The sequence below is a fragment of the Alosa alosa genome, chromosome 5 (assembly GCF_017589495.1).
Source record: "Alosa alosa isolate M-15738 ecotype Scorff River chromosome 5, AALO_Geno_1.1, whole genome shotgun sequence".
Lineage (NCBI taxonomy): Eukaryota > Metazoa > Chordata > Actinopteri > Clupeiformes > Clupeidae > Alosa > Alosa alosa.
In genome coordinates this window covers 28,936,433-28,951,432 of record NC_063193.1, presented here as the reverse complement: position 1 = coordinate 28,951,432, position 15,000 = coordinate 28,936,433, and the positions used below count along the sequence as shown (strand labels likewise).

The 15,000-nt window shown below is 45.1% G+C and overlaps 2 protein-coding genes across 3 annotated transcripts in view; one reads left to right on the top strand and one right to left on the bottom strand.

Annotated features, from left to right (window-relative positions):
- Nucleotides 1–15,000, top strand: part of LOC125294633 (tripartite motif-containing protein 16-like) — a 587,664-nt gene that overhangs the window by 316,517 nt on the left and 256,147 nt on the right. The window lies entirely within an intron of this gene.
- Nucleotides 1–15,000, bottom strand: part of LOC125294528 (citron Rho-interacting kinase) — a gene marked incomplete at its 5' end in the record, with an annotated part of 59,116 nt that overhangs the window by 40,692 nt on the left and 3,424 nt on the right. Inside the window, 9 exon segments of the mRNA XM_048243361.1 lie at nucleotides 1–2; nucleotides 698–807; nucleotides 1,324–1,438; nucleotides 2,654–2,760; nucleotides 3,028–3,051; nucleotides 3,981–4,106; nucleotides 5,261–5,401; nucleotides 5,878–5,931; nucleotides 6,972–7,025. The exon segment at nucleotides 1–2 is cut by the window's left edge and continues 173 nt beyond it. Coding sequence (XP_048099318.1) covers nucleotides 1–2; nucleotides 698–807; nucleotides 1,324–1,438; nucleotides 2,654–2,760; nucleotides 3,028–3,051; nucleotides 3,981–4,106; nucleotides 5,261–5,401; nucleotides 5,878–5,931; nucleotides 6,972–7,025 — 733 coding nt within the window.

The window sequence follows — 15,000 nt, the reverse complement described above, 5'->3', positions numbered from 1 at the left end:
TCCTGATAGACACACACACACACACACACACACACAATAGAGCTAGATACAAGCCTGGAGTTGCCGACAGGCCTGGGATATTATGGGATGAGTTGCATTGGCAATAGAGGAACACTTTGTATAACATGGAATGAGATTTTTCCTTGTGGACTACAGAGCCTTGGAACTACAGATGTATTTTGATCAACCAGTATATTTTTAGAGGTGTGATTAATAAAACTGAACTGCTGAATAAACAATTCCATTCAAGGTTTCAAACTGTGTGAGCCTCAATGGAGTAGTACTGCATGTGACAAAATCTGCTTTCATTATTACCCTCCGCATTATGAGTAGGAGAGTGAGTGGTGGACAGCCTGTGGGAATGTTGGTGTGTGTGTGTGTGTGTGTGTGTGTGTGTGTGTGTGTGTGTGTGTGTGTGTGAGAGAGAGAGAGAGAGAGAGAGAGAGAGAGAGACTACTGATTGAATCAGTTCTTGACTGACTCACTGACTGACAGAGTCTTATTATGAAACAGCACGCGACACACAAGTTCCTCTGATAATGAAGAGTGAATAAGTGTCAGAGAGTGGATGAGAGAAAGATTAAATGACTAAAAATATTTACTTGTTGATTGGTTAGGGAGTTTGATTGATTGATTGATTGATTGATTGATTGGTGGTTGATTGCCGGTCTCAATAATGCAGTAGTAGTATACGTACATGTTCTTCTGAGTGTAGATGCTGCTGTTAGCCGCTAGCTTGTTAGCCTCAGACAGCTCAGCGATCCTCTGCTCCAGACTACTCATTTTGGAGTCCATGGCATTAATAGTCTGCAGAGAGAGAGAGAGAGAGAGAGAGAAAGAAAGAGAGAGAGAGACTGAATGCACTGCCCTGCAACAGCATGAAATGAATTCTTTCAAGACTGTGGAGCGCGGGCTCAGATCTCTGTACTTCACAGCTCCACCCTTGTAAATAGTTCATGTTCACTCCCAGTTCAGACTGAGGGCCGAAGCCATCTGTGTATTGGCCTGCTGGGAGTTTCAACTATTTGTGCTAAAGGGACAGACAGAACTAATTACTGAGAAGTGGGGCCTTGAGAGCCTTTTGAGGGGCAGTGGTAACAGCCTTTTGAGGGGCAGTGGTAACAGCCTTTTGAGGGACAGTGGTAACAGCCTTTTGAGGGGTGGAGGTAACAGCCTTTTGAGTGGTGGAGGTAACAGCCTTTTGAGGGGCAGTGGAAACAGCCTTTTGAGGGGTGGAGGTAACAGCCTTTTGAGGGGTGGAGGGAAGCGTCTGTGTGAGAGGGCAGAAGTGAGAGGTGAAAGGTCAGTGGCGGTGTGTCTTACAGCCTTCTGCTCGCTGATGAGCTTGCTGCTCTCTCGGGCCTCCTCCTCATAGGTGTTCTGCTTGGACTCCAGAGCCTCCTTATCAGCCAGGTCAGCCTTCATCTGGACCTCTAGGACCTGCACACACACACACACACACACACACACACACACACACACACACACACACACACACACACACACACCACACACACACACACACACACACACACATACACACACACACACACATACACACACACACACACACACACACACACACACACACACACACACACACACACACACACACACACACACACACCACACACCACATACAGCATACAACAAACAAACAAACAAACATCAACAACAAACATCATCCTTGTCAACAAGAGCAGCATCCTAAAAAAATAATAGCATTGCTAGGCTGCTTTCCTAAAAAGCCAATGGCGAACTACAATCCAAAAATATCACAAATATTCTTAAACAATATTTTTACTTAGTGCTTTGTGTTTTGCACTTTGTGCTAGAAATAGGGTAGCATACTAATGTATTTGATCAAAAACTTATACATGCTAAAAATGTGTTAAATACACATCTATGAATCTGTTATTCTTTCTTAACTCTAGCTTTGCAAAACAAGATCCAAACCGTCATGCAAATAAAGCAACTTTGAATACTAAAAATAATGAAATAGTGACTCTCCACCTCAACCTGGTGTGTGGTAAGCGCTCTGGCACATAACGGCTGCCGTGCATCAACCAGGTGGGTGCTACATTTCTTGTGGGGCAGCTGTGGCCTACTGGTTAGCACTTCGGACCTGTAACCGGAGGGTTGCCGGTTTGAACCCCGACCAGTAGGCACGGCTGAAGTGCCCTTGAGCAAGGCAACTAACCCCTCACTGGTCCCCGAGCGCCGCTGTTGATGCAGGCAGCTCACTGTGCCGGGATTAGTGTGTGATTCACCTCACTTTGTGTTCACTGTGTGCTGTGTGTGTTTCACTAATTCACGGATTGGGATAAATGCAGAGACCAATTTTCCCTCACGGGATCAAAAGAGTATATATACTATACATTTTTTTTTATTGAATATCCCCTAGGGATCAATAAAGTATCTATCTATCTATCTATCTATCTGTCTATCTATCTATCTATCTATCTAAATTGGTGGTGGTTGGTGGGGTTCCCCCTTCAATGTGAAACGTTTTGAGTGCCTCGATAATATAGCGCTATATACATGCAATGTGTTGTTGTTGTTGTTTTTGCTGTTTGTCTGTCCTGTCCTGTTTGTTGTTATTGTTATTGTTGTTGTTGTTCTTGCCCTGTCCTGTCTGTGCTGAGTGTCCAGTACCTTAATCTTGTCCTCAAAGAGTCTCTCCTTCTGCTTCTGTCTCCAGATGAGCATGGCGTAGTGGGCCTCCATCCCCAGATCTGACCATCCCAATGCAATGCAACCCTGCAACAGGAGAGAGCCACAGTTCAGATTCTCCTCCAGATCCTGAACAAACAACCATCCCATAATGCAATGCAACCCATAATGCAACAGGAGAGAGCAACACAGTTCAGATTCTCCTCCAGGTCCTGAACAAATAACCATCCCATAATGCAATGCAACCCATAATGCAACAGGAGAGAGCAACACAGTTCAGATTCTCCTCCAGATCCTGAACACATAACCATCCCATAATGCAATGCAACCCATAATGCAACAGGAGAGAGCAACACAGTTCAGATTCTCCTCCAGGTCCTGAACAAACACACAACCCATAATGCAGTGCTGTAGGGGAGAGAGCAACACTGTCCAGCTCTCTGCATTTGGGGACGTCAGTAGAAATTGAGTTTACACTCAACAAGTGCTCTGGCTGTCTGGATAAAGCTCTCTCTCTATAAATGTGTCCATTATGAACACACAAGCCCCTGTCTGTGTGAGATTTATATCTGCATTGGACTTCTAGCTTCATATGTGTTCTTCATTCAGGGTGAGCATCGTCCAGCACAGGCTATCAGATGTTTGCCTTGAGCACTGTGTCCTTCAGTCTGATTTGTTATGAGGAGTGCTTTATAGTGTGACCATCAGATCATATAGGCTGGCCTCCAGCAAGAGCTAGACTGGATATGCTGCAGCATTTTAACATCATTCCAAATCCTTGAGTCAGACATATTCCCAAATTTGACATGAGACCCATGTCTGTGATCATCACTCTAAATCAAACACAATCAAGAGGTAAATCTGATTTAGTGATGAGACTACACACACACTGAACTAAACACACTCTGATCTCACATGTGGTGATCATCTCACAGGACTGAATAACGTCCTCTCTCTCTCACACACACACACTCTCTCTCACACACTCTCCTATTAATTTGTTAAGGGTCGATTTGTCATTTGTCATTTTTTGCGCCAGAGGGGAACAGTATTTGTGTGCATTGATGTGTGTGTGTGTGTGTGTGTGTGTGTGTGTGTGTGTGTGTGTGTGTGTGTGTGCGTGCGTGTGTGCGTTTGTGTGTGTGTGTGTGCTTGTTTATGTGTCAGTGTGTTATTTTTTGTTGGAGAGCAGTAGGTGAGCATGAGTGTATGTTTGTGTGCGTGTGTGTGTGTGTGTGTGTGTGTGTGTGTGTGTGTGTGTGTGTGTGTGTGTGCGTACATGTGTAAGTGCGTGTGTGTGTGTGTACCCTGATTTTGTCGCCCATCTGTTGTATTTGTTGTGATTTAGTCTGCATGTCCTCCTTCAGCTTGCTCTCCCTGCGCTCCACAATCTCCAGGCGCTTTACCTGGTTCTCCAGAGTCTTACGGCCATCCTGCGCACACACACACACACACACACACACACACACACACACACACACACACACACACACACACACAGACACACACACACAGACACACACAACGCGAGCGCACACACACAGACACACACACACCACACACACACAGGCACGGACGGACACACACACACACAGGCACATGGACACACACATTAGAGCACATCAGGGGAGAGAGCATGTTGAGCATTTAGAGTTTGGCATGTAGAAGCCACTTTATGTAAGGAAGGTGTTCAATAATTTACTTGTCCATGTGTTTTTTATGTGAGTACATTTTTGCCACAACTCATCTTAGGGTTATATAATTACTGTTGGAATTCTACTGTATCTTAGGGTTCGGTTTAGACTTACATGTAGCTGTTTTGAAGGAATGCGTTTATTATTCTTTGAAGTTCTATTACTCTTTTGATGGATTATATTATCTCCACTTCTGTCTTTGATAAGACTAATTATTAGAATTAGAATTTAGAATTCAGCTTTATTCTAACATGATGTCATGCATATCATTTGTGTGGTTTCATAGTGTGTTCATGTGGCTGTGAAGTGGGAAGGTCCCCACTTTGGAACTCCATACTTCTGAACTGAAAGCGTTCACTTGACAACAACACACTGGTGACGTTGCAAATGTTCATAGGCTAGCTAGCCAGAAGGCTAACATCACGTAGTTACTCAAAAGTACTCTGGGAAGTACTGTTCAATATCTCAATCGCCTGCGCTTATGAGTATGACATAAACAATCAATGAAGTGACTTATTTGGGCATGGAACAAGTCCATTATACTATAGAATTCTCCCACTTCCCAGGTGCTCATGAACGCACCATTAGTCCTGATTTGCTATTATCTGGTGATGACATCACTAGTCTCATCACGTGACCATGGCATGTGTTCTAATGACATCACTGGAGGAGTCAGCTGACCCTGGTGCATGTGTTCTAATGACATCACTGGAGGAGTCAGGTGACCCTGGTGTATGTGTTCTAATGACATCACTGGAAGAGTCAGGTGACCCTGGTGTATGTGTTCTAATGACATCACTGGAGGAGTCAGGTGACCCTGGTGTATGTGTTCTAATGACATCAGTGGAAGAGTCAGGTGACCCTGGTGTATGTGTTGACCCCTGACCCCTGACCTCTGTCTCTCGCAGGCGTCTGCGCAGGCTGTCGCTGTTGTCCTCTTTGGTATGCAGGCGCTCCAGGTCTCTCTCCATGCGCTCCTTGGCCTGCCGCACGCTCTGCAGGAGGTCAGAGGCCTCCGTACTCGCCTTCACTGCCTGAGACACACACACACACACACACACACACACACACACACGCACACACACACACACATATGCCGACACGTACGCACAGACATGCACACACACACACACACACACACACACGTACGCACAGAGACACATGCCATAACACATATTCATGCATACGCACACACACACACACACACACACACACACACACACACACACACACACACACACACACACACACAATAAACAACATCAACAACATTAAACCCCCAGCTCAAAGTGGTGTGACTATGATAGTAGGTGTGATCCCTAGAAAAACTACTGAGATGTATTTAGTGCTTTACACTGCCCGGCCTCCATCTCAAGTCCAACTCCACAGCAGGTTATAACTGCCGCTCCACCCATCAGCGTCCATTACATGCAACTCCACAGCAGGTTATAACTGCCGCTCCACCCATCAGCGTCCATTACATGCAGGTGCTGTGTGTCCATCTGCTCACCTTAACAAGTTTGTCCTCCAGCTCCTGGATTTTGGTCTGTTGCTCCGTGTTGACCTGTGTTGGGAAACAAATTGTACATCTAAATATACAGCAGCTGTTACTAGTCCTTGCACTGTGATTGTTGTTTTTATGCATACATATGGTGATATGATAATATTTCTGTTCTCTCTGCAGGCATTTGTTTTCAGTATTTAAAGGTACTCTAAGTGATGTTACTTCACTTCTGTTGACGTTCAAAAAAGAACATCAGAAAGTTACCTCCCACCCCGTCCTCCCCCTCTCCGTCCCTCCCTCAATTAAAACTCGTGTGTTCCATATTGGTGGGTTCCATTCGTCTACCCGAGTTGTCCCCCGTGCAATTGAAACTCTCCTGAACCACATCTCGTCCAGTGATTTTCTGGAACTGTTTGTTATGTTTTTATGGTCCAGGTTGGACCAAGTCGTTTTTGTTGGTGTTTTTGGAGCCCTGGCTGTCAACAGAGGCTGCGTGTGTACAGTACTGTACAGTGTACAGGTTACGGTGTACAGTATTTAGGGCACAGGCAGCTAGTGGATGGTGAGGTAATGTTTGCAGTATGTGATAAAAATGGTTTAACTTACAGTAGATACGGCGTAACATCCCTTAGAGCACCTTTAAATACCATACACGTCTACGATAATAATCCCTCTCGGTGAGCCCTGTAGGTGCCACAGTGGTACCGTAGGGCTGTGGGTCGTTATGAGGTACTACCAAAGTCCTTTTAGGCAAGTCTCTCCACTCGGCGGCCATATTGCAATGCTTTTTGGGCACTCGTTGGGCATCCCATTCAGCAGAAATGCGCAAGTGGGCGCAAGGCTTCACCACATTAACCAATCTTGCAGTTCCAGCCGGCTAGATCAAACACATGATTGGCATGATTTCTTCACAACACACCATACGATTGCCTCAATGTATTTACATGGGCTTTTGGATAAGGGGTGGGATATGTGTAGACAACAGCCATATTGCATTTCTATGGAGGATTATTTGAGTGCTGTGTCTCCTCATTAGAAAGTGTCTGGTACTACTTCCTCCGGACTGTGATACAGTGTAGCAGCAGGGCTCTGGTTCGTACCTTCTGCAGTTTGGAGAGAAGCTCCTCCACCTCCGCCTTCCCCTGCTCCTTGGCCTGTGAAATGGACACAAGCAAACACAAGCACACAGTTCACTCACAGAGGATGACAGAGCATGAGCAACATCTTAATTCCTGACTTTTTACTCCATGCGTCTGACCACAGAAGATGACAGAGCATGAACAACCTCTTAAATCCTTACTTTCTACTCCATTAGTAATTACATACACTAATCTAACCCCTGCTGGCCTACTAAGGGCCCTCTTTGCTGAGAGAGAGCCTTTTCTGGGTATGTCAACAGTTGTATTTTACTTGTTTTACTTTTACTTTTTTTTTACTTTTCTGTATTATCTCAGAGCTTTCTTAGTACTCTTGAGGATGTTTTAAACTTTTTCCAAATCTCGATTTTTCTAGATGGTCTACAGCACCCATTGGTCAGAGCTTTCTTAGTACTCTTGAGGATGTTTTAAAACTTTTCCAAATTGACTTTTCTAGATGGTCTACAGCACGATGGTCAGAGCTTTCTTAGTACTCTTGAGGATGTTTTAAAACTTTTCCAAATGGACTTTTCTAGATGGTCTACAGCACGTGTAAGAGCCCATGTTCTCGATGTTTTTCGTGGCAGTGAGTTTGTTGCAACGTCTGGATTTTCGGCAGCCTGAGTTTGTTGCAAGACTCGGTCAGCTTCTTTTCCGATGTTTGACTCAGCCTGACCTCTGGATCTCAGCTGGTACTGGTCAGGCTGAGGTTCCCTCTTGAGCCTCGCCGCGGTGGCGATCTCCTTCCAATCCGACCATGACGCTCTGCAGAGGGAGGAGGCTCCTCCTCCAGGGAAGAGGGAGGAGAGGGGAGAGAGAGGAAGAGGAGGGAGGTGATACCCTGCAGAGGGGAGGAGGAGGAGGATGGAGGAAGAGGAGGAGAGGGGAGAGAGAGGAAGGGGGAGGGGAGGATGGAGAGAGGGGGGGGTTGGAGGGGGAGAAGAAGAGAGGAGGGGGGTTGGAGGAGGAGGAGAAGAGAGGAGGGGGGTTGGAGGGGGAGAGGGGAGAGAGGAGGAGGGGGGGGAGAAGAAGAGAGGAGGGGGGTTGGAGGAGGAGGAGAAGAGGAGGGGGGTTGGAGGGGGTTGGAGGGGGAGAGAGGAGGAGAAGAGAGGAGGGGGGTTGGAGGGGGAGAGGGGAGAGAGGAGGGGGGGTTGGAGGGGGAGGAGAAGAGAGGAGGAGAAGAGAGGAGGGGGTTGGAGGAGGAGGAGGAGAGGAGGGGGGTTGGAGGAGGAGGAGAAGAGAGGAGGGGGGTTGGAGGGGAGAGGAGGGAGAGGAGGGGGAAGAGGGGGTTGGAGGAGGAGAAGAGAAGAGGAGGGGGGGTGGGAGGGGAGGAGAAGAGAGGAGGGGGGGTGGAGGAGGAGGAGAAGAGAGGAGGGGGGGGGAGGGGGGGGAGAGAGGAGGAGAAGAGAGGAGGGGGGTTGGAGGAGGAGGAGAAGAAAGGAGGGGGGAGAGAGGAGGAGAAGAGGGGGAGGGGGAGAGAGGAGGAGAAGAGAGGGGGGGTTGGAGGAGGAGGGAAGAAAAAGGAGGGGAAGAGAGGGGAGGAGAAGAGAAAGGAGGAGGAGGAGAAGAGGAGGAACAATAAAGAGATGGAGGAAGAAGAGAGGGAGAAAAAGAGGGGGAGGAGTAGATGAAAGGAGGTAGAAAAGTAGAGAACAATAAAGAGATTAGAAGAAGAGAGGAGAAAAAGAGAAGGAGGAGAAGGTGGAAGGGAAGTGCAGAATGGAGAGATGATAGCAGATGGATAGCACATGAAAGAGGAGGAGGAGAAGGTGGAAGGGAAGTGCAGAATGGAGAGATGATAGCAGATGGATAGCACATGAAAGAGAAGGAGGAGAAGGTGGAAGGGAAGTGCAGAATGGAGAGATGATAGCAGATGGATAGTACACATGAAAGAGGAAGGAGGAGAAGGTGGGAAGGGAAATGCAGAATGAGAGATGATAGCAGATGGATAGCACATGAAAGGAAGGAGAAGAAGGTGGAAGGGAAATGCAGAATGGAGAGATGATAGCAGATGGATAGCACATGAAAGAGAAGGAGGAGAAGGTGGGAAGGGAAATGCAGAATGGAGAGATGATAGCAGATGGATAGCACATGAAAGAGAAGGAGGAGAAGGTGGAGAAGGGAAGCGCAGAATGGAGATGATAGCAGATGGATAGCACAGAAAGAGAAGGGAGGAGAAGGTGGAGAAGGGAAGTGCAGAATGGAGAGATGATAGCAGATGGATATACATGAAAGAGAAGGAGGAGAAGGTGGAAGGAAATGCAGAATGGAGAGATGATAGCAGATGGATAGCACATGAAAGAGAAGGAGGAGAAGGTGGAAGGGAAATGCAGAATGGAGAGATGATAGCAGATGGATAGCACATGAAAGAGAAGGAGGAGAAGGTGGAAGGGAAATGCAGAATGGAGAGATGATAGCAGATGGATAGCACATGAAAGAGAAGGAGGAGAAGGTGGAAGGGAAATGCAGAATGGAGAGATGATAGCAGATGGATAGCACATGAAAGAGAAGGAGGAGAAGGTGGAAGGGAAATGCAGAATGGAGAGATGATAGCAGATGGATAGCACATGAAAGAGGAGGAGGAGAAGGTGGAAGGAAATGCAGAATGGAGAGATGATAGCAGATGGATAGCACATGAAAGAGAAGGAGGAGAAGGTGGAAGGGAAGTGCAGAATGGAGAGATGATAGCAGATGGATAGCACATGAAAGAGAAGGAGGAGAAGGTGGAAGGGAAATGCAGAATGGAGAGATGATAGCAGATGGATAGCACATGAAAGAGAAGGAGGAGAAGGTGGAAGGAAATGCAGAATGGAGAGATGATAGCAGATGGATAGCACATGAAAGAGAAGGAGGAGAAGGTGGAAGGAAATGCAGAATGGAGAGATGATAGCAGATGGATAGCACATGAAAGAGAAGGAGGAGAAGGTGGAAGGAAATGCAGAATGGAGAGATGATAGCAGATGGATAGCACATGAAAGAGAAGGAGGAGAAGGTGGAAGGAAATGCAGAATGGAGAGATGATAGCAGATGGATAGCACATGAAATATCTAGAATTTATACAGCTCCCCTACAACTCTAGAGTATCCAGATCCCTTAGCGTATGAGTAGGCTACAGTATCATAGAACACACCTCCCTTAGCATATGAGCACCGTGTAGAACACACAGCTCCCTTAGCACATGAGTACCGTGTAGAACACACAGCTCCCTTAGCGTATGAGTACCGTATAGAACACACAGCTCCCCTAGCGTATGAGTACCGTGTAGAACACACAGCTCCCTTAGTGTATGAGTACCGTATCATAGAACACACAGCTCCCTTAGTGTATGAGTACAGTATCATAGAACACACACCTCCCTTAGCATAGAACACACACCTCCCTTAGCGTATGAGTACCATATAGAACACACAGCTCCCTTAGCGTATGAGTACCGTATCATAGAACACACAGCTCCCTTAGTGTATGAGTTCAGTATCATAGAACACACACCTCCCTTAGCATAGAACACACACCTCCCTTAGCGTATGAGTACCATATAGAACACACAGCTCCCCTAGCGTATGAGTACCGTATCATAGAACACACAGCTCCCTTAGTGTATGAGTACAGTATCATAGAACACACACCTCCCTTAGCGTATGAGTACCGTATAGAACACACAGCTCCCTTAGCGTATGAGTACAGTATCATAGAACACACACCTCCCTTAGCATAGAACACACACCTCCCTTAGCGTATGAGTACCGTATAGAACACACACTTCCCTTAGAGTATGAGTACCGTCAGCACACATCACCCCCATTCTCCATCAACTCCATTGGCTACCAGTTCCGTCCCGGATCAAATACAAAGTACTACTACTCACCTTCAAAGCCCTCCACAACCTTGCTCCCCCCTACATCTGCAACCTACAGATAACTTGTCTTTGTTGTATTGTTTTGTTTGTTTTTTATCCAGATTAAAGGTGTAGCCAGTCAGCGACTGACAGTGACAAATGAGTTCACTAGAAAAAATTACCAGAAGTTTGCCAATGTTGGCCGCTACAGGCAAACTTTCAGCAAAGTTCTGGCAACAATTTTGCCACTAGTTGCAAATGTGTTAGCCAGTGATTTGCCACCACACTTAACCAATAATGGCAAACTTCCAGTAAACTTCTGGTGACAAACCTAATTTGCATATGACATTGTGTCAAATTTGCTGCAACTGCCAAAAGTTTACCACACGTTTGCCAGAAACTTAATTTGCATGTGAAAATATGACCTTGCCGCAAATTTTGCGGCAACTGTTCACCAGAAACCTGACATTTCTGTAAGGATGTACATGATTTCAAGCCCATAACAATTTTGTCACATTCAGCAATCATCTCCTCACTGCCCATTCCATGAGTATTTGCAGAAAATTGAGACAAACAAAGTGAGGGCAGCATGTCCCCAAACAAACAAACAAAAACAAAACCCTGCGTGGAGTTTCTCTGGGAGTACCTCTGGTATATTTTCTTTGGTCCACTCCTGGGTTCAAATATAATGCATGTTGTTTTGGACAAAAAGTGTCTTATTAAATATAAACATGAATGTAAACAAACATGACTTCCTGCACAATCCCTGACTGCACCTTTAAGGTCATATTCATCTGTTTTCGAATATTATTTCCAGTCCAGTCTTGGCCCTCAACTGGTCTTCTCTTATAATGGATCCATTTAGAGCACTTTCATCCGGCCCGCCAAGCATTTAATGTGGTTATCACATTATTTTTTTCCTGCGATAGAGACGACGTTGGTTAGCTTTACTGCAAACTGCTTTTCACTCTTCTTAGAGAACGTTTACAATGTCAATGTCAAAACATCATGTTAAATAGAGATAACATCATGTTAAACTAAGTTAACTCTTAGTTATCTCCTTTGCAGCAGATCTAACGTGAACATTATGCGATCCATTTACAGTTTTTCTCAGTCGCTTTGGTGCTTTTTTCAGATCAGAATGAAAATTCTCATAACTATTAGTTCAACCTCCACAACATTTAGTCATTTGTGCACATCATAGTAGCAATTTCTCCTTCCTCTGAACAAATCGCAAATACTTTTGGATATGTATCAGTTGCTTTCATACAATTCTCTGCTGTTTTTTAACATTATCATTTGCTTATGTCATGTCAGTCAAAATGAACTATACTTATGAATGCTGAATAGTCGTTCCCAATAAAACTAATAGTCTTCATTTCATTGCTTGAGTCATTACATACAAAATTGTTGAACTAGTTATCAAATTCTGTCACAGTGCTGTAGAATTGCAAAGAGCATACAGTAACATACAGTTTTCAAATGGCTGTACAAGTACTGTATAGTGCTGTCTTGAGCATGTTCAGGTAGTGACACCGAGTTCTGACTTTTTTTTGCATTGGAAAACACTGAGAGAACTGTCATAATGAAAACATGACAAAGCCATTTGACTATCTTGTTCATAAACGATGGTGTCAAGACTTCTCATTTTGATGACACTGACAGTTTCATTGACATGAATACCTGCTTTTGAGGAATGGACTATCCATTTTGAGCAAGTGACGTGCTTTTGCAGGTCATCCACTAGGTTTTGCAGTTTGCACTAATTGTTTTGAGAATTGCACTAACTTCTGTGCAAATGTTAATAGTGATGTGAGAAAAGCACCAAAGCGACTGAGAAAAACTGTAATTGGGAACGCGTCTGCACTCACGAGAGGGATAGAGAGCCGCAGGTTCCAGCTGGCTTGTCATTGTCGATCATTGATATCTCCTTATAAGAAACTGTTAAAAGGAAATCATGAAGGCAACAGTGGTTCCCACTACTGACCATTTAAAAACTGTGAGAGGGCCCAGCCGTAGGTACAGAACTAGCCATAGTGGAGCAGGCAGAAGATCATTGAGAAATAAACGTAAATTAAAGCGACTGTCTTAAAGCGACAGTGCAAAATTTATGCATTTGTTAAACAGCATACAATTAGCAGTATAGCAGTAAGTAATTAATATTTTAAAAGAAATAGTTTTCATACTAAATTATAGGCTATAAAATATGTATTTTTTTTATGTGTGTGTGTGGGGGGGGGTTGTTATGCGGCCCATCGGCCAATTTTCAAAACCCAGTGTGGCCCTTGAGCCAAAAAGTTTGCCCACCCCTGCTTTAGAGGAAACCATGTGATCAAATGGATACTGCATGCTCATGTAATACATTTGTTTTCCACAATTTTTATTGAGGATTTCTCTCTTTATAGCCAGTAATCTTAATAATCATACATACTGAGGAGTTCTATGTGTGTGTGTGTGTGTGTGTGTGTGTGAATCCCTGTGTATCACTATATGTGTGTGTTGACATGTTTGAGTGTATTTGTATATGTGCACTGTGTGTGTGTGTGTGTGTGTGTGTGTGTGTGTGTGTGTGTGTGTGTGTGTGTGTGAATGTGAATACTGTGTGTTTGTGTGTGTATGTGTGAATACTGTTTGTGTGTGTGTGTGTGTATTTAATGTGTATTTATAAGTGTGTGTATCTGTGTATTCATATGTTCAAGTATGTTTGTATGTGTATGAGTGTGTATGAAAGTGTGTGTGTGTTTAGATGTTTATGTGTGTGTGTGTGTGTGTGTGTGTGTGTGTGTGTGTGTGTGTGTGTGTGTTGTGTGTGTGTGTGTGTTTGTGTTGGGGAAAACAGCCAGAACAGAGCTATCCTTCAGTGGGCGAGTTCCATCTCTCCAGAGAGCGAGAGCAAGCGAGCCTGCGGGCACTCGAAACCCCTTTTGTGTGATTCCGTGTGTTGCCAGGTAAGCTGGTATGCAAACGACACCTCAAGCGGGCACTCAAACCCCCTTTGTGTGATTACTGACAGCCGCGTGTATTCCGTGTGTTGCCAGGTTAGCTGGTATGCAGCACACCATTACCGCATCATCGCGGGCACTTTCGGAAACCCCTTTGTGTGATTACTGACAGCACGTGTGTTGCCAGGTAAGCTGGTATGCAGCACGCACACGATCGTGCGGGCACTCGAAACCCCTTTTGTGTGATTACTGACAGCACGTGTGTTGCCAGGTTAGCTGGTATGCAGCACGCACACGATCATGCGGGCACTCGAAACCCCTTTTGTGTGATTACTGACAGCGCGGCTTGTTTGCCGGGTTAGCTGGTATGCAGCACGCATTAACGCATCACAGCGGCTTTCAAACCCCTTTGTGTGATTACTGACAGCACGTGTGTTCCATGTGTTGCCAGGTATGCTGGTATGCAGCACACACACACTCATCATCCAGACAGAACTGGCTATAGTGTGTGTCGATAACTGAAAATAAATACATGCATTGTCAAAGACAGACAGCTTGATTGCAGGATCCTTTAAAAATCCATATGTTTAAAATAGAATCCCACGGTATGCAGTAAAAATATGTCTATCACTGTAATGTATAGATGACTTTAGACTGACTGTATTCGTAAATACTATATCTTTTGTAATTCTCTATACTTATGTGTGTAAATATCTCTCTCTCTCTCTCTTTCTCTCTCCCTCCCTGTGTTTGCGCATAGGAGAAAGAGAGAGAGAGAGAGATAGAGAGAGAGAGAGAGAGTATTGACGTGAATGCCATATGTCTGTGTGTACTGTGTGTATGTGTGTGAGTTTGTATATCTATATTGCTAAGTGTGTGTGTGTGTTTGTGTGTGCGTGCGTTTATGCATAAGAGAATGAGAAAGAGATAAAGAGAGAGAGAGAGATGGAGAGAGAGAGATGGAGAGAGTATTGACATGCTGTATGTGTGCACTGCTATGAGTGTGTGAACGTGTGTATCTATATTGTTAAGTGTCTGTGTGTGTGTGTATGTGTGTGTGTGTGTGTGTGTGTGTGTGAGCATGGGTGTGTATTAGTTTCCAGTATCCCTGACACCTTTCTGCTCACATCAGCAGCAGTCGTGCTTCTCTCCTCAGCATGGTTTTTATCACCATGGTAACTGTAGGCGATGGATACTGCTCTTGGCTCTCCTAACC